The sequence below is a fragment of the Leopardus geoffroyi genome, chromosome E2, assembly GCF_018350155.1.
Source record: "Leopardus geoffroyi isolate Oge1 chromosome E2, O.geoffroyi_Oge1_pat1.0, whole genome shotgun sequence".
Lineage (NCBI taxonomy): Eukaryota > Metazoa > Chordata > Mammalia > Carnivora > Felidae > Leopardus > Leopardus geoffroyi.
Genome location: NC_059335.1, coordinates 49,043,329 through 49,069,755, shown reverse-complemented (window position 1 = coordinate 49,069,755; position 26,427 = coordinate 49,043,329). Strand labels below are relative to the sequence as shown.

The 26,427-nt window shown below is 50.2% G+C and overlaps 2 protein-coding genes across 11 annotated transcripts in view; one reads left to right on the top strand and one right to left on the bottom strand.

The window, feature by feature from the left end:
• Positions 1–568: 568 nt before the first annotated feature.
• LOC123579445 (pyruvate dehydrogenase phosphatase regulatory subunit, mitochondrial-like) lies at positions 569–17,831 on the top strand. 8 transcript variants are annotated; one of them, XR_006702773.1, is made up of 6 exons: positions 569–789; positions 6,890–7,183; positions 8,344–8,477; positions 10,011–10,203; positions 12,293–12,370; positions 12,807–13,214. XR_006702773.1 is itself a non-coding variant. In XM_045443531.1 (6 exons), exons 3-5 carry the CDS (start codon positions 6,960–6,962, stop codon positions 10,199–10,201), a joined length of 549 nt encoding a protein of 182 aa, XP_045299487.1. In that variant the 5' UTR covers positions 2,324–2,338; positions 2,426–2,532; positions 6,890–6,959; the 3' UTR covers positions 10,202–10,203; positions 12,293–13,214. The 8 variants fall into 8 exon arrangements, 5 of the variants coding, with proteins under 5 accessions (XP_045299485.1, XP_045299489.1, XP_045299488.1 ...); XR_006702771.1 differs by adding an exon at positions 17,664–17,831 and having other exon boundaries at positions 570–789; positions 12,293–13,048; XR_006702772.1 differs by having other exon boundaries at positions 570–789; positions 12,293–12,373.
• PDPR (pyruvate dehydrogenase phosphatase regulatory subunit) overlaps positions 10,939–26,427 on the bottom strand; it is a 38,089-nt gene continuing 22,600 nt past the window's right edge. For all 3 annotated transcript variants that reach the window (XM_045443528.1, XM_045443525.1, XM_045443526.1), the window contains 6 exons: positions 25,927–26,075; positions 25,322–25,434; positions 24,147–24,241; positions 22,511–22,600; positions 17,016–17,198; positions 10,939–15,412 (listed from right to left, as the gene is read on the bottom strand). In XM_045443528.1, the coding sequence (XP_045299484.1) occupies positions 15,008–15,412; positions 17,016–17,198; positions 22,511–22,600; positions 24,147–24,241; positions 25,322–25,434; positions 25,927–26,075 (1,035 nt within the window). In that variant the 3' untranslated portion in view covers positions 10,939–15,007. The remainder of the gene's footprint in view (positions 15,413–17,015; positions 17,199–22,510; positions 22,601–24,146; positions 24,242–25,321; positions 25,435–25,926; positions 26,076–26,427) is intronic.

Sequence of the window (26,427 nt, the reverse complement as noted above, 5' to 3'; positions counted from 1 at the left end):
CGAACACATACTTTAGATAGTGATGAGTTCCACGAGGGAAAGAAAACAGGGCCAAGCGATAGGAAGGGAGGACTGGACGGGAGGCTTCTCAGAAGATGGAGTGAATGACTCTGCTTCCTCGGGCCCAGGCAAGCCAGGAAGGTGCAGAGTGAGATCCCGCCCAGAGCTCAGGGTCGCTAAACCCGCCTCCGAGGTCGGGCCAGGCCCGCAGACCGGATTTCAGACGCTCCGCTAGAGCCTGGCCCAAGGAAGAGCCGAGCGCCTTCCAGAGACAAGGGACTGTCGGTCCATGCCGCCCTTTTGCGCCAGGGACTAGAGTGGCTTTGAGCCGCGGACCCGCTCGGGGACAGAAGCGGCAGGGCGCCTGGAGGGCAGAGCGAAGCCCCGCGCTCCCGACACCCCGGCAAGGCCGGCGACCCACCGCAGCATCCCCGCTCCACTTGCACACTTCAGAAAGCAGCCTGGACCACTGGGGCGGGGGCCGAGCTCCCGGGGCGGGGCCTCGCGAGACCCAAACAAGCCCCACGTGGCAGGGGCGGGGCCGCCGCGGGGACGTCACGGCGCGCGCGTGCGCGTGTGCCGGCACGCGCGGGCGTACCCTTGCCGGGGGCCGTAAAGCGCGGAAGGTCGCGGTCTCCCGCTTCCCCGGAACTTTTTACTCCCTCCGCCCCGCCCCCTTTCCATTCCCAGTGCCCCGTTTCTGGCGGCGGGACCCCCGGCAACTGTTGTGGCTGCTGTCCCGCTGCCGCCGGGGAGCTGCTGACGGCGGAGCCCGCGGCGGCCCGTGAGGTAAGGAGACGGCGGCGGGGCCGCTCTGGCCTCCCCTCCGCGCGGGTCTCAGCGCCCCCCTTTTCGCTTTGGTCTTCCTCGGGGGTGGTCGCGGCCGCCCCTCGTTTCCTGTCGCTCCTGCCGGGTCGCTGGGGACTCCGGCGGCCCGGGGCGGAAGTGGGTCTGCCTCGTCTCTCTCAGTCGGTCTGCGGCTGTGCGGCGTCCGGCCGAAGGGGTCCGGGGTCCGGGCCTTGGGGCCCCGTGCACGGCTGCCCCCGGGCCTGCGCTCCTCAGCCCGAGGTCCAGAGCGGCCGGGGTGCCCTCGCTTCGGGCTCCCCGCCTCGGGCTTGCACAGAGCCTGGCGCAGGTTTGGCTGGTCTCGCCCGCCCTTCTCCCTCTGCAGGTGCAATCGTTTTCCCGCCTGGAGACGTGCGGTCCGCCTCTGCTTCGCTAACTTGTACGCCTGCTGCAGAGTGCGGCAAGCCGAGTTACCGGGAAAAGTGTAGGCCAGGGTGGTGAACTGTCTTCGTGATGTTTGGTCACTCGGGACCCCTGTGAAGGACATTCACATTAGATTCGGGAATCTCTGTAAGCGTGACCTCCGAGCACGCGGGGGGGAGGGGGGGGGAAGGGGAGGAGGGGTGCCGGTGCCGGGCCACGGGGCACACTTTTCCAGCGCTAGGGATATGTATTAATTTCTTAAACTTGCCTGATCACCTGGTGGCACGTTTTGACAGATACACCCCCGGGACCAGCAGGATCAGACTCTCCAGAGAAAGAGCCTGGGATAGCGTTGGGGTTTTTGTCTGTCTGTTTGAAAGAAATGTCCCAGGTGGCCCTTCTTCTGAGGCAAGAGTGGGAAGTGTGTCGGTCGAGCTCCACTCACTAGGCTTCCTTGTGACCAGCGGCCCATTTGTACACACGCTGGGACCATACAGGGGAACAACCCAGAGGGACTTGGAGCTGTCCCTTGCTCTTCTTGTGTGAGCACAACCAGTCCCAATATTGAGGTTGCCTTAGCGATTCTTCCTAGAGGGACAGAATATTATAGGGCCATCTTAGTTTTTTGTTTTTTGTTTTTAAATATAACTTATTTTAAACCCGGCTACACCTTTTATTTCTTTGTCTTTGACATCTTCAGATTCTTCTCTACCGGGCTGGGTGGCTCAGTTGGTTGAGTGTCCCACTCTTGGATTTGGCTCAAGTCACGATCCCAGGGTCATGGGATGAGCCCCAGATCGGGCTTCATGCTCAGCGTGGAGCCTGCTTAAGATACTCTCTCTCCCTCTGTGGCCCCTCCCCGGCTCCTGCTGGCTCCCTTTCTCTCTCTAAAAAACAAAAAAAAAAAAAACCCGAAAACAATTTTAAAAAATTACTCTATGTGATTTAGATATCCCCTGAAATCTTGGAGCCTAGCCTCAAGGTCTCAGAGTCCTCACTGAATTTTTTCCCATCTCGTTTATTGTATATTCTCACTCCTCCGTCGATTATATTTCCTAGATGCCTACCCTGAATGCCGGCAGAATCACGTTGAAGTGGTAACGGGTCTCAGCTCCCAGAGAGCTCCATTGTAAGAGGAGACTAAAAACTAGCACTTACTGAGTGCTTCTCGGGTGCCAGTTACCGTGCTTTTCCTGTATTGTCTGTATTCCTGTAGTCTTTGTGGCAACCCGGCGAGGCAGGTGTTCGTAGCTCACCTTGTGGATGAGGAGCCTGGAGCACAGAGATGGAATGACTTGCTCAAAGCCATAGAGCTGATGAGAGGTGGGGGAGATTTTCAGACCCATACCTGTCTGCCCCCAAAGCCTGCATTTTCAGCAGGGTCGTTGTGCCGTTTCCCTGATTGGCAAACAGGCTGTGACAGTGTGGGAGGCTCTGTGCTGGAGAAGTGCAGGGTGTTGTGGGAGAACACAGAAGAGTCACCTGAGGCGGTATTGGGGGAGAGGGGGTCTGATAAGCTGTGAAACGGGGTGAGAGCTGAGGGGATTATCCATGTTTGGGGGGCAGGGGGGCAGGAACTATGCCGTGCGGTTCGAAGGAACAGTGTGCCCAGATCCTGGGGGTTTCAGAGAGACTCAATGCCTGTCCTGTTGGAGGAATTATAAGTATGTCCGTCTGGCTGGAGAGGAGAGAGAGAGACCAGAGGTCAGGAATGAGCCTGATGATGAAGGATCTTGCACACTTCCTGTTCAGGAGAATGCTTTTTTCCTCAGGGCATCAGAAAGCCATGGCAGAGTTTTGAGGAGGGGTGTGAACAAGAGTTTCATTTGAGGAGCCTCCCTCCACGCCCCTCCTCCGAAGGATTGAGGGGGGGGGTGGGGAGAATGGTGTGCGGAAGCCCTGTCGGGAAGCTTCTGCCTTCATCTGAGCGGGGATGGCGGTCTGTACTCAGGTGATGGCAGTGAGGAGGGGGAGAAGTCGATGGTCTGAGGGAAATGTCGCCTGTGGAATTGTTAGTCCATGACGGTTGGCCGCATAGAGGAGGTGAGAGAGAGGGAGGAACCCAGGGTGACACCTGGGATTCTTGTGTATGGTGTCACTGCGGGACACAGAAGTGGAGCAGATCTGGAGATTGAGGCAGGTGGGTTTCCCTTCTGGATGTGCTCGGTGTGACCCACGGGAACCCAAGTGGACATGGCCATTGTTCAGCTCGAGGTGCAGATGTAAAGCTCGGGGCTGTTGTGGGCTTAGGCGTCAGTCTTGGTACGCGTGAAATGACCCTGGAGGGTGGCAAACTGAGAGGAGAAGCTGGTCCCAGACACCCTGAGGGACAGCAACACAGAAGGATGGGCAGGGGAGAGAAGGCGGTGTAGATGTGACCGGGGTAGTCGGTGTCAAAATAAAACAGGGACAGAGTGCGTGAGTAGCGGGAGCGATCGGCGGTGTTCAGTGCTGTGGAGAGGGTGAGTGAGATGGGCCCAGTGTCCCTGGAAGGTGGCAACAGTGGCATTCCTGGTGAGAGCAGTATTCCGGCCTGCGGGACGGGAGCTTAACCGCTTGGGTTCAGGACGGTGGAAAGGGGGGAAAGTGACAGATACCATAGGAAGCCCTTCTTGTCAAGTGAAAAAGACAGGTTGTGACGTCAGAGTAAATTTTGGTGTAACCCGCCGGCAGACTGTGCAATCACTGAGGTGTAACAAAAAGGACTTTAAGACAGGTGGTGGCACACAGGTGGGTGTCAGGGGAGCACGTGCTGCGAGATAAATAAGTCTGGGGAAATTTCATCAGCCCTGGAATTGAGTATTTTGCATGATGGGAGATCTTAATTTCCTTCTACGTTTGTGTTGTTTACAAAGACCACAATTTTTGTAATTCAGAATTTGTAAAATTAAAAATCACCATTGGAAGACTGTTATGGAGCCTTTCTTGTATTTCTTAAGTCAGTTGGGAGGGACTTGAGCGTATTAAAATGCTGAGGATTGGAGGGGACACTGAAGGTACGTGGAAGGGGACAGTTGATGGAGCGGAGTCAAGGGAAGGAAGGAGAGAGAGGGATCCAGGGCACGTGGGGAGGGATCAACTTTTGACCCTACGAGGTGGAAGGAAGAGGTGGTCGTAGATGCAGGTGGAGTCTCAGGGGTTGAGGAGACAGGTTTTGTGTTTGGAAGGAAGGAAGGAGGTGGGGTCCCAGGTTGGGAGAGGAGCAGTGTTGTGGGTTCAGAACCTGAATGTAGACAGACATCTGCCTGTGGCTGAACACGCAGCGGCCCGGGGCTCGCTACGGGGTGCCTGCTAGTGTGAGCCATGAGGGAACGGGGTCTTTTCAAGCATGACCAAGTGGTACTGGTTTTGAAGGGAGAAGGGTGCCCGCCTCCCCCCCTCCTGATGGCAAGGTCAGTGGGACGGGCTGGCCACGTGGCAGTGGCGTTTCCCTCAGTAGAGCTGTGTCTCTGTTGAAGCAGAGGTGGAGAGAAGCTAGGTGAAGGGCTGGGTGTTCCAGTTTGGAAAGGATGTTCTGGAGGACATGGTGGAGAGGTTTGGAGGGGAGGACAGCAGACAGAGAGAGAGAGAGAGAGAGAGAGAGAAAGAGAGAGAGAGAGAAATCGGTCATATGGAGATGAGATTGTGGGAAGTCTGGCTGTGGAGAAGCTTCTGTCTTGAGACGGTTTGGCGGGGACCAAGGAGGTGAGGCCTGGAGGTCACCACGAGGTGGCCAAAGTAATCAGCCCTGGTTGGATGGGATTTCCTTGGGACGCAGTGGAGGCCAGCTCGGTCTCAGTTCTGAGATCCTGTCTGATGGATGGGCACCCACACCTTGGCCTTGGACGACCTGGGCCGTCGGGGGCCCTCCGTGGGTCCCGGGCTGGCAGTGGCGTGCTGGTGGGCGCACGGGCTGCCAGGGCTCTCCTCTGAAGTGTCGCCGTCTCCCCACACTCGGAGACCGTGCCTTCGCCCATACGGCTGTCTGCAGTTTCTTAAAAATTGAACAGTCCTCTTATGCCCTTAGAGTAATTCTCCCTGGTGGCCTGAACCTGTCCGCTTCCTAATCTACCTCGTGGTGTTAGTCATCTCAGAGGGACATGCGCTTGGTCGCAGCCTGTGACTCCCGTGGTTCGTCATAAGCCCGCCATGACCGGTCCTCCCCTGCTTTCAGGAAGGGGCCGTGGGACCTGGCGTCTCCAGTCTGTGGCCTGTGCAGACGCGGGGCACGCCGTCCCTCACTGCGGCTTTGGGTTCTCTCTCTCTCTCTCTCTCTCTCTCTCTTTCTTTCTCTCTCTTCTCTTCTCTTCTCTTCTCTTCTCTTCTCTTCTCTTCTCTTCTCTTCTCTTCTCTTCTCTTCTCTTCTCTTCTCTCTCTGCCTTCCTTTCCAGGACCTCATTCTTTGTCACCGCCTCTCCTTCCTCCCCCACCTCTTTCCCTCTTCCTGGCCCTTCTCGCCAGCCCTGAAACAGTCTCCGTGGCTCCCACCTTTATAGACAAATAGCCTTGCTCCACCCCCATTCTCTCCTCCTGTCTGGGGTTTCTGCTCCCTTCCGGACAGCACGTGAAGAAGCTGTGCACACTCCCTCATCTCCTTGCTCTTGAGCTTGCTCTAGTCCGTACTTCGTCCCTGGCACTCCCCTGGGAATGTCCTCTTTGAGGACACCAAGGACCTCTGTGTCGTCAAGTCCCAGCAGGCACCTGGCCGTCTTGCTCCATCCCTGGCCACCCTCTGTAGTGAACCATCTCCTGTCTCGGCTTCTGTGACACCTCTGCCCGGTTCCCTTTCTGCCGCTCAGCCGTTTGGATGCTCTGTGAGTCTGCCCCGGCGCGCAGTCCCCCGTCCAGTACTTTCTTTCTCTTGCCAAGCTGTGCCTGCTGGGGAGCCTCAGAGTTGTTCCTCAGACTGCCGGGTCTCCGGATACCCCATGTCTTCCCCAGGCTTCAGGCCTGGTTATCTAGCTGCTTGGCACTTCCACGTGAATGCCTGCTAGGTGTCTCGCCCTTGACACCTCGGTATGCGCGCACGCGCCCTCACCGCCTCCCTCTCCCTCTCCTTCCCGCCTCCCTCCGCATCCCTAGTCCTTCACACCTTAGGAAGTGGCACCCGTCGCTTAACCTGGAAACTTTGCCATTGTCCGTCTTTCTCCCGCTCCCCATCTTAATATCCGGCTTGTTGGCAAGTTAAGTACTGTCATTTCACCATCCACAACAATCCAGTCATGGCTCTGACTCCACCGCCACCATCCTTGTGTGAGCCACCGTGCCCTCCCTCTTGGACTCCTGCGGTAGCTTCCTAGCCCTGCCTTTCCTCCAGTCCAGTCCCCACTGTGGAGCCAGGCTGATCTTAGGAAAAGCATATCAGATCATTTCATTCCCTGCTTTAGTATTTTCCTTTGCACTTGGGAGTAAAATCCCAGCTCCTCGTGAGGCATCCAAGCGCTTGTGTCATTGCTTTCTGCCTGCCTCTCCGGCCTCGTCTCTGGTTGACTGTGCCTTGCCGTCGAGCTGTGGGCACGCTGGCCTCCCTTCTGTGCTCGGACTCCTTCAGGTGTGCCTCCCCTCAGGGCCTTTGCATGTGCTTGTGCCTCTGTCTGGATGAGGCATGATGATGGTCATTCTCTGTTGCCTCCTTTTCTTTTGTCACTAATCCGGCGCACTGAGTACAGTGGAATGAAATCTGTTTGCTTTCTCTGTCTAGTTTGAATTGGGGAGAATCTCCTCTTTGGCCGAGTGGGAGCACATCTCCGAGCTGCTGACTGACAGACGTGATGTTTTCCCGGTTGCTGTCGGTGGCCCGGAGACAAAGGACCGGCCGAGGATGGCAGAACTGGTCGTCGGGGAGAAGCGGTGCGCCAGCTGCCGAGGCGCATTCTGTCGCCCTGCCTGCCCAGGCACAGGTGGTCATCTGTGGCGGTGGAATCATGGGCACATCCGTGGCCTATCACCTCTCCAAGATGGGCTGGAAGGATATTGTCCTTTTGGAGCAGGGCAGGTAAGGACCAGACGGGACCCGGCTTGGGGCCATGTTGCACCAACTGCATGGGCTTCCCTCACCCCCTCTGCTCCCGGTAACCTGTCCCGGCAGTGGCTAACCTGTCGCTAAGTAGCGTGAGAACGGTCACGGAAAGGCGAAATCTCCTGTCCATGGTTTCACGATGTGCAATACCCGTGTTTTTGGGCTCTGAGAGAGGTGGCAGATGCCGCGGAGCCGAGTATCCGAAGAGGGTGCGTTTTATTTCAGGGTCCAGGCACATCTTACCATCTTGTTCTCTGGGTAGGGGCGGTCAGATGGCAACATAGACCCCGTGGCTCTGGAGCTCCCTCTATGGGCTGAAATGAAATTGGCTGCATCCTGTCTTATTTTTCTGTTCCTTCTTTTTCCCCCCACTGAATTAACTTATTTTAGAGTCGTGCTAGATTTACAGAACAAATGCAAAGGTTGTACCGAGTTCCCGTGTGCCTCGCGCCTGTGTGCACCTGGGACTGACATCTTAGGTTGGGGTTACCGTTAAATATGATGAATCAGTATGGATACCTTATTACTGACTAAGGTTCGTACTTGGTACAAGTTGTCTCACTTTCCCTTGAAGTCCTCTTTTGTTCTATTGCCTACCAGAAATTGAATGACATTTAACAAGTCTGTTGTAATTCTCTCCGAATAGGCAGTGCATTTACACGATTCAGAATTAAAAACTGTAAAAGAGTGTGCAGGGAAAGTCTGCTTCTCATCCCTGACTTCTAGCTGAAGTTTCCCTCGCTGGAGGCAAATTAAGTTCCTAGTGTGTCGTTGCAGACACCCCCCGTGTGTATAAGCAAACGTGTTGGTCAGTGTGTACGTGTGTACGTGGGTCTTCACTTGCTATTTTTTTCTCTTTTTTTGTACAAGTTAGTAGCCTATTAAGTAGTGCTCCTCCCATGCTGTTTTCATTAGGATTCCCATATTGTTGCAGAAGAGCGTTCTCGTGCCTTTTTTATGGCTGCGCGGCGTCCCGTCGTGTAGGTGAACGCCAACATTTGAAATCCCTCTCCTGTCGGGATATTTAGGTTTCCATCTTTTGATATTACAGTCGGTGCTAGTAATGAGGGTCTCTGAACTAGTTGCATTCACAGATATGCGAGTCTACCTAACAGCATTTTGGATCCATCCCGCAGGCTGGCCGCTGGCTCTACGAGGTTCTGTGCCGGCATCCTGAGCACCGCCAGGCACTTGACCATCGAGCAGAAGATGGCAGACTATTCCAACAAACTCTACCAGCAGTTAGAGCAAGAAACAGGGATCCAAACAGGTAAGCAGGTACTGTGCCATTTACTGGTCTGCCTGTGGCCCGGACTCTTTCACTCAGTACCATATGCGGTCCGACACCAAGCCTGCCTGGGGATTTTAGGTGAGGCTTGAGTTTCAGTCCGAGCTCTGCACTCGTCCTGGTCTTACCTCGGGCAAGTGTGTGAGCGTGTTGAGCTGTCTCCCGTTTCCTTATCTATCGAGGGGATTCGGTCATTATCTCGGATCCTATCCAGATGCCAGAATTCCTATGATGTGAAAGTTTTCCTGTGCCATTTCCTAGTTCACTCTCTGAAGTATATATTAGGTGGCCACATCTGGCTCCTGAAGGAGGAAGAGAAGGAAGTGCTTAAGTTTTGGTGCCTGACAGTGAAATCATAGTCTGAGCCACTGAATTTCACCAGTTGCGCTTAAGGATATTTGTGACTGTAAAGCTTAAGCGTATGTTACCCCTTGTGCGCGTCACCAAGGGAAAAGAACCCGGGGAATCGTGAGCCGAATACGACTGGAGCAAGTAGAACGGGGAGACCAGGCTATGGGGCGGTCCCATATGATAACAAGTAGGAAGCAGGTCTGTCAGCTTGTCGCGAGGTGATGGACTAGCCAGAAGCCCAGGGTTGAGCCTGTGTCGTAGCTGGCGAAACCGTTTGGTGGCCGCGGGAATTGTCCTAAGCGAGTAGCTGGGCCTGGTCGCTCGTGTAGCTCAGGGCTGCTCTTAAGAACGCCTGCGTGATTCAAATCACAGAGAAGTCAAGACCCCTCCTGACAAGGACGGTAGCTCGATCTGTGTGCCAGCTGAGGTGGCTCTGCCATGTGGTCACGGGGTACGCACGGCCTGTGGCTCACTTTGCCGGCCAACTGGAAATTATGTGGCGTAGGACACAGTTTTCACTGGGGAAGGTGAGATTATAATCATTAGAGATTCTGACGACAGACTACGGTTTTACAGCTTTCCCTTTCATATAATTCGTACTCTGGTGAAGTGTGACCTTGTTTGTCAATTCTGGGTTAAGATGAGCGTCCTGTAACAGGATTGGGTAGACGTGGCAGTGGAGAAGGGGAGATGCCAGGAGAGGAGCTACAGGCAGGCAGGAAGAGGCTGTACGTGCTTGGGCACGTGAGCAGGGTTCCCCGGCCGGCCCTGCGCTGGCCCAGTGCTGAGAGCGGGCGCCTCAGCCGCCTCACCCTGGTCCCTGCCCGGTAGATGAGCCCGACTCCCATGGTGTCCTCGCTCTCGGCCAGGCTTGCTTTTGAGAGGCGAGGACTCGCGAGTGAAGATGGTAAATGTGCTTGGTGCCTGCCGCTGCACCGTCTCTGGCTTCTGTTAGGGAAGATGCGGGATACGTGCAGGACAGGCGGGAAGAGTCCCTCTGGGTTGGATTCAACTTGATGGCAACCGGTACTTGAATCGGGTATCTACCAGGCAGGGATTGAGTCAGCAGAGGGTCCGTGTAATGGGCCCAGCGCCAGAACTGCTGACTTCTGGTCCACCGGTTCAGTTCCTTGTGCTTTGCCGGGCCTTGTTTTTATGGCTCAGAGCCCCTGCTGAGTTCCCTCCTGCGTCGGATGCCAGACCTGGAGACTCTGGAGATCGTGAAGTTGGTCAACTGCCCCGAGACCTTCACCCCAGACATGAGGTGCATCATGGGCGAGTCTCCTGCAGTGCAGGGCTACTATGTCCTAGTGGGAGTGAACTCTGCTGGCCTGTGGCTTGGAGGATGGGCTTGAAGGTAAGTCATTTTGCTTAGATTCTGCTTGCTGAGCTCTGCTCTGCTTCCTAGAGTTGCTCGTTACTAATATGGTGTGGAATGTGTGTATAATCCGGTGTATTGATAGTAAGGAGGAGATACACGTCATTTGAGAGTTGTCCCCTTCAAGGAATCATTGTGGGATATTCTAGCAATGTCACTGTGCACAGGGTTTCAGGAACCCTTATTTCAGAATTACCACAGAGCCTGTGGGATGTACTTTTGTATTTAATGTTGATCATTCGATGATCTGGAAATTTAACAAGTGGTTTTGGAAGACAGATTCATGCGATTATTATAGACATGTTTGCCTATCTCAATTTACAGATTGTAGCTGCTCAACAGTAGGTCAGTAAACAAAGGCCAGTGGCTACATTTTTAGATTATAGGGAAAGATCACTGGGTGCTCCTCTCCATTTTCTTCTCTTCCTACTGTGTGTGCAAGAATATATAGAGAGCCCATTTTTCCATGCCAGCGTGGGCTTCCACATGGATGGGGGATATGTCAAGTGCCAGGTTCCTTACTGTGCAATCAACCGTAAGGCAGGATACACAAAGGGTAACATAATGCTTATGTCTTACTTTGGTTTCCACATTCTTTTTTTTTTTTTTTACGCTTTGGTATAAATGGTTTTATGGGGAGTGCTTACCCCTTGTGATGGCAAATACATCAAGTTACTAGAGATGAAGAACATTTCACAAGTTGCTATGACCAGAGTTATTAAAATGTCTCTTTATTCATTTACAAACTTAATAACATGAAGAGAACATCTTAATTGGAATCTGGCTTGAAAGAAATACAGGGCATGATGTTAATACCGCATTCATAGAGGCAGAAGTGCTCAGTCACCCTGGGTACCTAAAGTCACCAGGGCTCCTGAGAAATCCCATGCCCTAAAGTGCCTCACATGTCCTCAGCAGCACCTGTCACTACACACTAAGGGGCTGAGCAAACTGCATATTTACAAATGTAAAGGAGGAGTTACAGCACTGTACAGTAATTACAATGGCATTTTCCTGTATCCTAAGAGTAGACCGGAGAGTGAAGTGTTAACTGTGCTGCTAGAAACCCCTTGATTGAAACAAGCTGCAGAAACTTTCTATCCCTGTTTGATATGGGGAAGGGAAGCTATGGGGGGTGGCTGGGGAAACCCTCAGACTGAGCGAAGTTTCTTTTCATCCTTCCTGTCTACACCTACCATGGGACATTCTGGTGTAAGGCACGAGAACCAGGCTTGGAGAAAGGTGCTCTAAGCTCCAGTTCCGGGTGTGCAAAGGAAATCCTGGCATAGATCTTTTGAAACAGATACTAAAAATACCTTCCCCACCCCTTGTAATTTCTGTCCTTTAGAGACAGAAAACCAAGAAGGCAGAAGGTTGGCGAAGGATAAAAATAGGTACATCTAAATATGAGGAAGAAAGCCCATGAAGAAATGTGTAATTCTCCAAGGGATGCAGATTCTCTGCTCAGAAGTCAAGAATCATATTATACAATGACTAAACTCTGGTGTTTAATGGACAAAGAGAAGGCAAAGACATACAAAAATAGTTCTCTTGAAAAATAGTGCATCTGTAGTGATGAGGGAGTGTGAACCCGGGTCCTGTACGGATGATGGAAGGAGCCTTACAACTCAGCACCTTAACATGGAGGCCAGGGTGGGGGTCGCGGGGAGAGGCACAGCCAGGAGACCCAGAGCTTGCTCCCAGACTTGTCACCTACCCTATCATCCCCTCTGACAATTCTTGACTTGTGCAAATTTTCCTTTTTTCATGCTGATGAAAAGCTGCTCCTGGCAAGTTTGGGAGGGATGTGGGTTAAGGGTGGTGTGCAGAAAGGAAATGAAAACCATGGAAAGTTCTTCAGTACTAAGCACTAGTGACCAAACTCCTACCTCAGATACTAAAGGGGACCCTTGCTGATTATACTGACCATGCAGCTGCAAAGATACAAAACACTGAACCTGGTGGCTAACCCTTGAAAGCAAAGCCAGTGCAGTTGTACCAGGACACAGCCTTCTGGGGTGAGAACCAGGACTACAGCTTATGGAAGATTCCCTTTTATCTCCCTTAGGTTGTCAGAGGATGGTGAAGACTCAGATGCCAGCACATGCGTTCATCAGGCAGAGGATAAGAAGAGCCAGAAATCAAGGTGGTGGGTTCTCCCTTCAGTGAAGCAAAACCACTTTTAGAAAACGGTCATTCCTGCCACTTCCATGGTGGGGAGGCGGGGTTAACATTTCAAATGCATTCAGAGGCAGGGTAAGGGAGAAAGGTGGAGTTACTTTCCACTTGTAGAACGGAAAGAGGTAAAACTGTTGGTGTGTTTAAGAAGGTAGAATCCAGGGACAGCACGTCTCCTGGTGAGAGTCCAAGTAGCTGGACTCTCCTCCTGCAGAAACGGGGTAACTGAGGTTACTCACTGAGCTTAACGGTCTCTGGGCCCCTGTTCTGAACAGCATCTCTTGTATTTGGGGGTACAGGGCCCCCCAGCCAGGCACAGGACAGGAGATAGGCTATCCAAGCAGGTAGATCTTGTCCCTTTTTGCTCTGTGTTCGTCTGAGGCTGGCACACTTTCTGTTTCCAGATAAAACAAGATTGTCCAGTTGAATATGTGGACAAGACAGAAGAACACAGAGCCCCTCCCTCAAGAGACCATAAGAAGTGATGAAGGATCATTTCACAGAGAAAAAAGTACCAGCCATCTGAAACCCAAGTCCTACCACGCATTCACAAAGCATCCAGATCCTTTGAATCTCTAGGGACAGAGGAGCAGACACACAAGGCAAACCCGTGATGGGAACGACAGACTGCAGGATGTTCTGTCAGGTATGCTGAAGTCAGGAACGAGTCACCCACTTCAGGGTTAGGACCAAAGAGAGACAAGTGCCAGATTCACATTGTTAACCAAGAAAGATTTCCAGGGTGAATTTTAAAGTGCCAAAAGCTGAGTGTGTGTGTCAGGGCACTCAATAAATACATCTTGCCCGAGTCTCAAAAGTGTGCCCCTATTTATGGACAAGATGTAATTTACACATAAATCTAGAACTTCTTCTAAATTCTTCAAAGACGGGAGTGGTACAGGGCAGGGGATACCTTTAGCTCTACAGTGCCTGTTTCCAGCTTTCTTGGTCAGTTGGGCCCCTGCTGCTAACACCTGTGTTGAGCAGGTGCCTGATTCCTGCTCTCCCCCATGTGTCACAGCTGCTGCGCCCTGTCCTACGAGGTGACACCTCTCCCCCAACTTCCCCCCTCCTTGCGGCAGCATCTCTCAGCCCATCACATAGCCAGGCCCTAACAGTTGTAACCACATACTCCCTTAATAAATCAACGAAGACCTCTTTTAAAAAGTGGACACTATAATCAAGTAGGAACTGTCTGGCTAGGCAGAGGACAAGAAGTTTCTATAGGGAATCTACCAGATGAAGGGGGTAAACCGAGATCCCAAAGAAACGCCAGAGCAGGCAGACACACGTGAGAGTTCTAAGCTGCTCACGGAGAACAAAAGGCCCTTCTATAATGGACTGACAGACTCGTCAGAGCTAACGCTTCCAAGATATCAAGACAACGGTTCATTCAAATCTGTGACAGCACTTTGCATATAAACTGCCCCCATTGGACTTTAAGTGCAAAGGGTGGACAAGTTTCTGACAGCCCAGCCTCACCTTTAGCAGACAGACACTGCGTAAGAGAGTGGAGGGCCCGGTCATTTTCTCTTCCAGAGCTACAGAGAGATGGCTGGATGAAGAGCAGACTCTCACAGGACCCTCCCCAGACTCCTGAGGGTCATCTCTGTGCAGATCTGTCTGTTCTGTGCCCGAGGAAGCAAAACTTGATTGTCCAGTAGCTCTTGAACTCTGCACGGCCAGCATGGTTTAGTTCCTCCCCAGGACCACACACCCTCCCTGTTCCAAAGGGACAGCAGTGTTTGCCGAGTGGGCCTGCTGCAGAAGGGGCAGGTAAGGAGAGGGGACAAAGATGCACCTGGAGAAGAGGAAGGTCAAGATGCGAAGAGTGAGCTTTGAGCAGCTGAAAGCAGCAGCACTGTTCGGACAGCAGAAAACCACCTCTGTGCAGTACATTTTCCAAGAAGATCAATACAAAAGGCAACATGGTCTTTCCCTTTCAAACACTGGCTTGTTTACTCAGGCCCCCAGACCCTCTTCTAGAGATCAGCAAGACGTGAAGGAAATGTTAGGAGGGTGGCCCTGATCTGCAAGTCTAGTAACTGGGTCAGTAGGGAGGCTGGGATGTCCCAGGCCGGCTGTTTACTACAGACCAAAGAACATGCACGTGGTGCCGCTCGTGAATGAGGTAGATGGTCATCCTCTTGTAGAGGGATCGGTGCCAACCCCCAGCACGGGCTCTCGCAAGGGGCTGCCTCGGATCCACAGCAACCCGCCAAGATGAGCAGGTTATTCAGAGAAAAGTCAGCCTCACAGAGCTGGACTCTTGCCCTGCAGCCTTCATACCACCAGCTTCCCCTGCTTCTAGACACAGCCAGAGAAATCAGACCCCTGGCTCCCCACTTCCACGAGTGCAGTCTTTACCTGTCCTGCCTGTCACACATGCTTTGTGTCACCATGAGGATCTGAGAGGGGTGGAGTGGGGGGCTGGAAGAACAGCCCAGAGGGCGTATTAGATGGTTAACTGCACTGCAAAAGGGAGGAGGGAAGGTGGAAGAAGAGAGGTTGCGAAGCAAAAGGTTTAAAGCAGGTGAAGCTTAAAATCCTATCCAGGAGGTAAAAGATGGGAAGCAGAGGGTTGGGACTGGAGGGGAGCCCGGCATTACTTTCCATGCAAGTCACTTAGCTCCACATCATCCTTTCGGCGCTTGTGGGTAAAGAGGGAGGTGACAGGGTAGAGCTTGGCCTTGGCCTGGAACCGGTGTCCCGCGATGTCAATCTCATACTCTCCCCGGTTGATGAAATCTGCCGTCACAACCTGTTCTTCCCCAGTGTCTTCGGAAAAATTGTGCACGAAGCCCAGGCAAACGTGGCGCTCCAGGGTGTAGCTGTAGGCGCTGCTGGTGGTCTTGCCTGCGTACTGCCCGTTGCGGTAAATGGGTTCTCCCCACCAGGGCCAGAGGTCCAGGTCGGTGTCGTGATCGTCCAGAATGAACATAGTGAGGCGTTTGTACACCCCGTTCTGTTTCTGCTGCAGCAGGGCATCCCGGCCAATGAAATCCATCCCCTAGGAGAGAATGGCAATGCTGAAAGCAGGCGGACGTGCTGATGCTGGGCGCAGAAGGGGCGGTGGGTAGGGTCCCCTGATGTCCCTGCCATGGGGGCAGCGCCCCCACTCCCCAGATTTGGGGAAAATGTAGGTTTTCCACCTTGTGAAAAAACTGCATTCACAATATAGAAGACCTACTCAGAAAATTTCTGTAACACAGGTGTACATTTTTCTCTTTTGTAAACAGATTTCAACCACAAGACCACACAGAAAAAAAAATACTTAGGAAGAAAAATTCAAAAATACTTGCTATAATTGTTTTCAAAAAACCATGTTTTTAGATGATCTCAAGAGAAAGCCCACACATGTATGTATATGAATGTGCGAGAAACATGAGCAGGGTAAAAAAAAAAACTCTTAAGTGATTATGTACAGATAAAATAGGTGATTTGGGGGGCACCTGGGTATCTCGGTTAAGTGTCCAGCTTCGGCCCAGGTCATGATCTCCTGGCTTGTTAAGTTCGAGCCCTGTGTCAGGCTTGCTGCCCTCATCTCAGAGCCTGGAGCCTGTTTCAGATTCTTTCTCCCTCTCTGTCCCTCCCCTGGTCACACTCTTTCTCTTAAAAATAAGCATTAAAAAAAAAAACAACTTATAAAATAGATGATTTTTAATTTTCTTCATATTTTTCCCTATTTTCCAAAATTTAGTATTCATTACTTTTATACCTGAGAGAAAAAGTGATCTGTAATTGCTCACAAAGACGACTAGAAATCTCCTGTACTGATAGGGGTATTTTGTACTGCTAAGGTATTTTGTTAGGTTTAACCTAAAAAAACAAGGTGTGGGGCACCTGGGTGGCTCAGTTGGTTAAGAGTCTGACTTTAGCTCAGGTCATGATCTCCTGGCTCGTGAGTTCGAGTGCTACGTTGCTCTCTGTGCTGATAGCTCAGAGCCTGGAGCCTGCTTCAAATCCTGTGTCTCCCTCTCTCTCTACCCTTCCTCCGCTCATGCTTTCTCTCTCTCTGTCTCTCTCTCTCTCTCTCAAAAATAAACATCCAAAACAAAACAAAAAGGTGCAGTAATACAGCAGGCGTGTGGTGCCCAGCCATCCAGGTTCAAGTGGGGAAAGTGTTCGCTTGTGTGTTTGCATACTCAGAGTTCTCGAAGCAGAGACAAGCTTCTGCAGCTGGTAGTGCAGTTTGCTGGGCTTCAGAGGTGGGAAAGAGACTTGTCACTAACATCCTCTGGACCTAGGACTTTGTAAAAAAATGATGTTCCTATTTACTCTGGGGGAAAAAAAGTCTGTTGAATAGAAGATTGATTTTTACAAATATCTGTGGCACGTTCTTGGAAAAACTTCCCTGGAAGTGCCAATCTAAAAGGGAGCCGAGTGGGGCACACGGCTGCCGCAGTTGGTGGAGCAACTCCAACCTCAGGGTGGTCCAGGTCAAAGAGCAAGCCAGGTGCTCAAAACCAGTGTCCTCCACATACTATGTTTTCCTATCAGGCCGGACACACTTTTCATCCTGAGGACTCCTCACTGTCTTCGTCCACCCGAGGCCCTTCGCGGGCCTCCGCTTCAGCCCTTCCTTGCTAGGGCAGAACGTGCCGATACCATACCTTGTCCAGTTTCACCCGAGATTCTCGTCCACATTCCAGGGGTGTGGTGAGGGTGTTTAAATCCTGACCCCAGAAAGCAAAGAACTTCTCGATTCGAAGACTACGAAGGGCATAATAGCCAGCATTCCGGATTCCGTATTTCTGCCCAACACTCATCACTTCGTTGTACACATGGAGGGCATACTAGAGGGAGAAACGAGAGGTCAGCAGCCCGCACACCTTCAGAATTCAACACGGAGTGTGTCTGGCAGCACCCAATGGGGGACACCATGAACCTCAACAAGTGAGGAGGGTGTATGAAATTCTCAGGTTGTCTCATCCTCGAGCAACTGAAGCATCACTGCCCAGGAGTAATGAGCCAGGGTTACCCTAACCCGACTTACACTCCATGGAAGCAAGACCCATAGCTTTCCCTTCTCTGTGGAGCCTGGGACAGGGAGCCAAGTACACAGCAGTCCTCAAATGAGAATCCTACACACACTCTCACCACCCCGTCAACGGCCAGGCCCACAAGTGCCTCTCAGTCCGCTCAGCCACCGCGGCTCTGCTCTCGCCCCAACTCCCCACCCCATCCTCACTCGTGCATTGCCCGTGCTGGGAAATGTGTGTCACACAGGACCCCATGGGCAATGTCTGTTTTTTCCACAGATGGCACATCTCAGAGACCCACACCCCCCCCCCCCCGCCCTTCAAGTGACTGAGCCAGGAAGGCGGCGCACCCTACCCGTGTCCCACAACAGCCAGCCTCTCATGTTATTCTTGGTTCTGGAAACTGTAAGTATCAGACACCCTAAATAAAGTTTCCTCAACTGAAGGGAGACACTCATACTGTGTGATGTTTAAATGTATTCTGTGACGTCTAAAGCCTAGTAACAGACTACATTATTAGCTTTAATAACTAAAAAGACAAAATGACAAGAGAAATTAATTAGAGAAACGTCTCATGATCGCATTCATGTGTACAATCGCAAACAACATGACCCAAATCTGCAGAAAAAGAGGCTGGAGTTGTTGGCAGAGGTGGGGAGAGCAAAGTGGGGACTGGCGGAAGGGAGGCAGAAGGTACAAACTTTCAGTTACCAGACAAATGAGAACTAGGTACGGAATACCCAACCTGATGTCCGCAGCAGACACTGCTGTGTGACAAGTAACACAAGTTGTTACAAGAGTAAATCCTAAGTGTCTTCATCCCAAGGAAAAAAACTTTTTAACAGTGTTTATTTTTGAGAGACCTAGCCGGGGTGGGGCAGACAGAATTCCAAGCAGGCTCCATGCTGTGGGCTCGAACTCACAAATTGAGATGGTAAGGTGAGCCGAAATCAAGACTCAGATGGTTAACCCACTGAGCCACCCTGTGCCCCACAAGGATCTAGGACACACGAATCTATGAGACATAAATGGTGCAAAATGAAACTTACCACGGCAGTCATGTCACAGGGCATGTCAATCCATCATTCTGTGCACCTTAAACTTGTACAGTGATATATGTCAGTTATATCTCAATAAAACTGGAAGGACAGAAAAGAAACTGGCTTCACTGGTGTTGCAGTTCTGTACCCTGGCTGGGTCTGCTGCCCTGCGTGTTGCTCTCCTGCAGCCAAAGAGGCAGCTACTGAATGGCCACGGTGGTCAGCACAACTTGAAAAGAGTTGTGGAAAAAGAGAACCTGTGCTATTGAATCCATACACTGTGTGGCCCCCGTGCAAGTGACACACCTGAGTGAGCAACGGTGGGGGCAGGAGGCCCATAGGGATGGACAGGAAACAAGAATAATCAAAAGCCAGCATCTCTGTTGCACTCACTGCTTCAGTGTCTCCAAATGAATCGTTAAGAGGAAGGCCAGGGAATAAAGATTTGAAGCAGGTAACTAGTCTTGGATTAGATGAGAAAAGCAGGTCCCCATCATATATTCCTTTTCTTGCTGTTGGGGATTTAGTGTGAGCCAAACAAGAACCTGCCATCTGTCCCCATGTTTTGGGGATGTTTTTGTTTCCCCTCAAAGAGACAAGTACAGTTAACATGGGTTTGAACTATGTGTGTCTCACTTCGATGTGGAGTTTTCAGTAAGTACAGTACATGACTGTAAATGTATTTTCCATATGATTTTAATAACATTTTGTTTTCTCTAGCTCACTGTATTAGAAGAATATACAACACGTGTAGCACACAAAACGTGTATTAACAGTAAGGCTTGCAGTCGACGGTAGGCTATTAGCAGTTAAGGTTTTTGAGGAGTCAAAAGTTCTATGTGGAGCTTTGACTGACCCCCATGTTATGCCAGGGGAGGCTGTATACCCTTCTTGAGGACAGGAGCCAGCTTGTAAAGAACCCAGGCAGGGCACAGACCACCTTGTGGACTCACTGAAAATCATAAAAACAAGACCAGCCCAGGAAAATGAGAAGTAGAAACCAAGGCCTCAAGTAACAAACCTGCTGGAGCCACTCTTGATCGAGTTTAGTGAATTCATGACAAGGGCACCCAGGTGACATTTCAGAACCAGCCCCTACCTGTACAGGGACAGCAGATCAGCTACATTTGTAGCAACTCTTCTCAAATTGCGAATAATCCCTTCACCTTAGTGTTGTTACAGTTGTCTCGACAAGCATATGGAATTTCATGGGCTAGTAAATTTGTGCTTCAGTTAGTAACTATAAGAAAGCCTAACCCTGTAAAAGTAATACAACTAATATCAGGAACAAGAAAGATGCCTACAATCCCTACTCCTTGTCACAAGTGGACAAGAGAAAAAAATTGTAGGAATTAAAACTTAAGAAAGAAGAAAAACCATTACTGTCTCTGTGATAAGACTGAACCCTGAAAATTCCAGGTACTCAACTAAAAAACAGCTATAATAAGATAAATTAGTAAAGAAATATAGACTAGAAAAAATAGCTTTCAAAAATCATAATCACTTAAAAGACAATGGAACAAAGACACCCTTCCCACTCACAACTAGCGACAACAAAATATTATTCAAGTAAACTTAAAAAATGTGTAACATCTGGGGCGCCTGGGTGGCTCAGTCGGTTAGACGGCCGACTTCGGCTCAGGTCATGATCTCGCAGTCCGTGAGTTCGAGCCCCGCGTCGGGCTCTGTGCTGACAGCTCAGAGCCTGGAGCCTGTTTCCACTTCTGTGTCTCCCTCTCTCTAACCCTCCCCCGTTCATGCTCTGTCTCTCTCTGTCTCAAAAATAAATAAAAACATTAAAAAAAATTTTTTTTTTAATAAAAAAAAAAAATGTGTAACATCTATATAAGGAAAACTTCAAAATACCTCTTAAGGTCACCAAAAAACTTGAGTGAAACTAAAAGGCATTCTTTGTAAGATTTAACATATTTCGTCAATTCTCCCTAATATATAAATGTAACATAATCCAAAAAACAACAGCAGCAGTATAATTATACTAGATAATTATAAAGTTTCCAAAGGGAAATAAGGAAACAGGAATTACTTTTTTCCAGAGTTTGCAAGCTATAAGGGACAATAAGCACTAGCAGGTATTAAAATATATAATAAAGACTCCATAATTAAAATAGCATAATCCTGGATCATGAACAGATAAACCAAGGGAAAAGAATAAAGGTCCAGAAATAAACCTGAATACATACAAGAATTCAGTATCTGGTAAGGGTACGATGTGAAAGCAATTGGTCATCCCTGTGGAAACATGTGTGATCCATAGCTCATCAAGTACAGCAACAGACACTGCAAAAGGATGGAGCATTTAAATATTTAAAAAAAACACAGGGGCGCCTGTGTGGCTTAGTGAACCCACTAAGCGTCCAACTTCGGCTCAGGTCATGATCTCACAGCTTATGAGTTTCAGCCCCCCATTGGGTTCTGTGCTGACATCTCAGAGCCTGGAGCCTACTTTGGATTCTGTCTCCCTCTCTGTTCCTTCCCCGCTCACACTCTTGTCTCTCTCTCTCAAAAGATTTAAAAAAATTAAAAAAAAAACCCACAAACCCATACTCAGCAACACCACTAACTGTAAAAGTAATGGAAGAAAACTGGGAAAATTTTATAAGCCTGGAGTGGAGAAGTCCCTTTTATATATCAAACTCTAGAAGGCACAAAAGACCGGTCGACTCAATTACAATAAAAATCAAAAAATCTTCTGCAACATATGAAACATTTTCCTAATTTTTTAAAAAACCCTTCTACATGACAATAAATGAAAAGACAAATGACAAACTGGGAAAAAAACTTATAACTCAACAGCAAGGATTATCTGACTCAGACAATGCTCAGAAACTGGTAAACAGACCAATCATTCAATACAAAAATGTACAAAGGTATGACCGGAACATTCAGTTATGCAACATTTCTTAAACATTTACTATGTGCCAAATACTTCTCTAGGTGCTGGGGAAATAAAAGTTAAGACAGGCAAATATTCCTGCCTTCGGAGAACTGACACTTAAACAAGGATAACTTACCGAACAAAATAAAACAGATTTTATCAGACAGTGGTAGGCACTACAGAGAAAAAGAAAGTGGGAAGGAGGAGCAGGGGAACCGGGGGGATGGGGCCTCATCCAGCAGATACCACTCAAATAAGACCTGAAGCAGGCGCAGCTGCAAGAGTCTGGGGGGGTGGGATGGGGGGGGGGGGAGGACGAGCCAGGAGAGGGAGAGGAAATGCAAAGGCCCTGGGGAAGGAGCAGCAGCACATTCAGGGACAAGCAAGTAGCGGGACAGGTAGAGAAGGTAGGATCACATCAGAACAGGGTGGCGGACGGGCAGGCAGGAGTGTGCAGGTCCTATAGAAGAGCTTTTCCTTGGAAATGCATTCCAAAAAGTTGCTTCATACTCTGGTTTCTCTTCAGATCGCATAAATCTTTTGCCTTTTACAAAAAGTTGCTTCATCCCACGTATAAAGAAAATTACAACTGCACTGACAATTCTCTGTCAGCCCAAAGTGTGAAAACCCCGTACTGGTACACGCACACACGTACAAGGAAAGAGATGCTCTTGTACACGGAACTGTTTATAACAGCAAAGGCCTACAACCGGAAACGCCTCTTAGTACCAGCCTAATGATTCAATGATCTGACAGAACACTATCCTGCTGTTAAAAAAAGAAACCGGAAGTGCTTCCTCTTTAGGGACTGACAGGGCAGATCTATACCATCAATTGGTGAAGAGATAAAGGACAGCAGTATGCTTCCATCTATGTTTCTAAAACGGGACTAAGAATGTCTCTGAACTTGCATATGCACAAAAATCTCTGACATGACCTTCAAATACTAATAGTTGTATCACTGGTAGTGGTTGATGGGAACTGGTCGGGTGGCACTAAATACTTTCCATAGGTTTTAAACCACGTAAACGTATTTCCTATTTGAAACAGTAAGTAACTTAGTCCAAAATGTTAAAGTGCCCCTAATGCAGCCTGCCTCCGTTCCCGAGGTCCAGTCAGATCTGGCTCTCTAACCCTGCCAGTGCCCGGCAGGCGTGCGAAAGCCGGCCACCTTCCTCCGCGGGGCTCACCTCTATGGGGATGTAGAGCATGAATCCCGGCTCTCCTGTGTGAGTCATGCTCATCACCCTGATCCCATTTGCGTAGCCCACACTCATCTCCTGTGGAAGCAAAGGGAGGAGGTCAGCACGGAGAGTCTCCAGAGGAAGTGAGCGCTCAACATGTGTGTTTAAAGGAACGAACACCTGAGGTAAACCTCTTATCAGCTCTGCACCCTTTGACCCTACGGCAGAGCCATGCGCCTGAGAGAAATTCATCCCCAGAGTGGTCTGTTTCCGAGTACTGGGGTCACCAGAAACGGAGGACGGTCTTTACACTCTTCTCATGAAACATCACCATTTCAGCCAAGCTGCTGGTGGGAAGTGGAGGCGAAGTCTTTACAATCGTGAAACATTTCTTTTCACAAAGTCCTCCTAAAGGTTTGTTTTAGGGGTGCCCGAGTGGCTCAGTCGGCTAAGCGTCTCTTAATTATGGCTCAAGTCATGATTTCAGGGTTCATGGGATTGAGCCCCAGTGCACAGCTTGATTGGAATTCTCTCTCCCTCTCTTTCTGCCCCACCCCACTTGTGCACTGTCTCTAAAAATAAAGAAAGAACCTTAAAAAGATTTCAGTCAAGAGTGTCAAGAGCAACAAAGACCAGGCCTGTGTCTTCTCTGGGGCATCTGGCAGGCAAGTCCAGGGCACCTGCCCTACAAGAGGATGCCTGATGACCACAGAACATGGTGCACCTGCTACCCTGGGGTCAGAGATTAGGCTTCTAATTCAAAATGTGTTTACAGCAGCTCAGTTACCTAACAGGCCTCTGACACAATCCCTGTTCCTATAATGGCAAGTGGTTAAGTCCCAGAAGGCACTGGAGCAAACTGTTCCCACAGGAAGCCCAACAGAACTTGCTACCCTGTAGGCTCACATATGTGCATCATTCGTTCCAGAACCCAAGGCCATGCAGGGAAGGGTTGCTGATGGCTAACGGTGAGACCGTTCTGTTGCTTTCACTCTGCCACGGAGAAAAAGGGACACTGTACAATGAGTACGTGGATCTCAGCTTAGGTTTGAACTTCAAAGAGCCTCCATCAGTCAGTAGCTGCCCCACAGCTGTTTTGCTACAGGTTGTCAAAACACTAGTCTGTTTGCACCTCTCTTATCAGTATTGTTACTACTTCTTTTACTCAGTTCCAAGATGCTACTGCTGCCAAATATAAGAAACTTATGTAAGTTGTTTAGGGCTTCACCTGAACATCTCTTACCTGGAGATACTACACACACAGAAGTGACTCTGTGAATGGAAAAGGAGAAGCACTGCATGGAGAGAAGGAACCCGACCTTAATTGGCATTTTTTGGCGTTAGTGTCCTAATCCTTTAATTTACACATTTAATCCACTGCTACAAAAAGCAGTAAATAGAAAGGACTGATATTCAGAGAAGTTAAATCCACTTCAAAGATATCCTAATGCTTATTAAATAAGGAGACCTAGAAAGGTGAAAAATAAAGGGACGAATTTATTGAGACATTTTATTTGCTCCATAAAAGCCCCAACACCCTCTCTCTGTGGACATTAACGCTGTAGTAAAACTGTGTAATTGCTATCCCTATAAAAGAAATATTCCCTGTCCATTTAAAAACTAGAACTTAATTAGCACCCACCTTGCAGAACAGACTTGGGAAGTGGTCTGGAGTCATAGGGGCATAGGACAACTCGGACAGCACATCCACAGCTCGAGGGCCAATCAGATTGAGGGCTAAACAGAAAAGAACAGAGATGTCTGGCCAGTCCAGTCACCGCTGAGCCAAAGGGAAAAGTCTGTTTGGGACTTGCTCTCTCACGGCCAGGCCTGGGTGATAAGCCCACGAAAGCGCCTCTCTGCTTAGGCAATCCCAGGATGGACACAGAGCACCCCAAGTCAGGCAGACACCTCTCCTGACAGGCCTGGTAAATGCATGCACTGCTGACTGCTGGCCAGAGACAGCCTGGCCAGCGTGTTTCCTCTTCCCGGGGACACGGGGAAACAACATCCCATAGCCACCTTTGTGGTTAGACTGGGAACGTGAGACCGCGTCCTGGCCAGGGCGATGGGAGCCCACTTCCAGGGCCGGCCACAAACCTCCCACACGGTTCCCATCGCCTCCTTCCTCCCACTGTTGCTATATGGTGAGAGCGGCCCAACCAGCCCAGGTTCCGTCATGGCACAGCAGCCTGTGGAAATTATACCCCAAACACCCTCTTGGGCTGGGAAACAACTTTGGTTCAGTAAGATCGTGTAGTTTGCCAATCTGGCAGCAAACAGTCAAACAGATCTGCTGCTGTGATGAACTGGCCACGAGGACATGTTGGGGGTGAGGGGCAGTGAAGTGGGGGATAGGCAAGCATTAAAGCTGGAATGAGGAGGTGAGGGAAGGGGCTGCTCCCTGACAAGACTGCTGAGGAAGAGGTAGATCATCAGGAAATTAAGTCCTCCTCAAAAATTATTCACTCACTTACAAAAAAGTTGAGAAATTTTGAAGAAAACAATATTTAGGTAGTAGATTTAAAAATGTATTTTCGAAGTGATTTTCACTCATTCAACCAATATTTGCACTCCTCCATCCTGGCTGGAGGGGGCACAGCGGGAAACAAGACAAACGGACTGAAGCACAACTCACCCCTCACTTGCAAAAATGCAGGGACATATCAGAGATCAGTGTTCTATGACCAGGGCGCCTCTAGCACGCTTCTCACTCTGACCCCCATTTCTGAATGTCAGCTATAAAGAAGGCAGATGGAGAAGACGTATCTGGACAGGCTGGCCTCTTGTGCAGCTGAGCCTGGAGGGCCGGCTTACCGGTGTATTTCCAGGTGACATCCTCCAGAAGCAGGTTGCTGTCTTCTGGCATGTGTTTCTTAAGCCAGGCCCAACAGTGGACCTGCTGGTCAGTTGGGGAAATCATGAAGAAACTGAAAGGGAGACCGGAAAGTAATGTAAGCCAGGCAGCAGAAAAAGCATCAGGAAGCAGTCAAGTTAACTCGTTTCAAAGCAGCCAATGAATGAGCAGAATACTGGCAAATGACCTCTTCGCCTTCAGAGGAGGCCAGGGGCACATAATTCTAGGATATACCACATAAGCACCGAAGATCCCGGCTTCCTGTTAGTGCCAAGATATACAGACCTACTGACACACCAGAACACTTTTTCCCAGTAGGGGGACTGTTATTTCCACATCGATTTGTATATAATCGGGTATGTTTCTTCCCCATTTTCCCCCGTGGCTTCTATTTGCACTGCATGGCTAAGGAACTGGCCAGGAGTTCCCGAAATGTCTTTTCGTCCTCAGTATGGTCATGGTTTCCCGGACCGTGAGCCGGACGCTCTGCTCTGCGAGGACACCTCCGGGAGGCAGCGCACCACAGGGGTTGGGGGGTGGGAGGCAGGGCGGCAGCCAGCCTTACCTGCGCTTGCTGAGCCGCGCTATGCTACAGTCGTTTTCATACCCTCCACCCTCATTGAGCATGCCGGTGTGCACAATGTGGCCCACGGGTACATCGAGGTCATTGGAGAAGAGGTACTGAAGAATTTCCAATGCCTGGTCCCCGGTGGACTGGAGGGTGAGGGAAGAAAGCAGAGAGAGTGAGCACAAGAACAGCTGGTTGGTAACACAGTCTGCTGAGCAGTGTGTCCCCCTGAGGCAATTCAATTAGCCAGTTCCCAACTGCAACAGTATCTGCGGATTTACTCCGCTGTGAGAAGCTCCAAAGAAAGCTGGTTGTTTTTGTTTGTTTTCTTTTTACTGTTTACTTATTTTTGAGATACAGAGAAGACAGCATGAGTGGGGGAGGGGCAGAAAGAGAGGGAGACACAGAATCTGAAGCACGTTCCAGGCTTTGAGCTGTCAGCACAGAGCCCGACGCGGGGCTCAAACTCACAGACCACGTGGGGCGCCTGGGTGGCGC

Coding starts and splice junctions, on each gene's coding strand:
- LOC123579445 (XM_045443529.1), top strand. CDS start 6,960: ATGTTTTCCCGGTTGCTGTCGGTGGCCCGGAGACAAAGGACCGGCCGA. Junction 7,184..8,343: donor GTCCTTTTGGAGCAGGGCAG/GTAAGGACCAGA, acceptor TCCATCCCGCAG/GCTGGCCGCTGGCTCTACGA. Junction 8,478..10,010: donor AGAAACAGGGATCCAAACAG/GTAAGCAGGTAC, acceptor TTTATGGCTCAG/AGCCCCTGCTGAGTTCCCTC.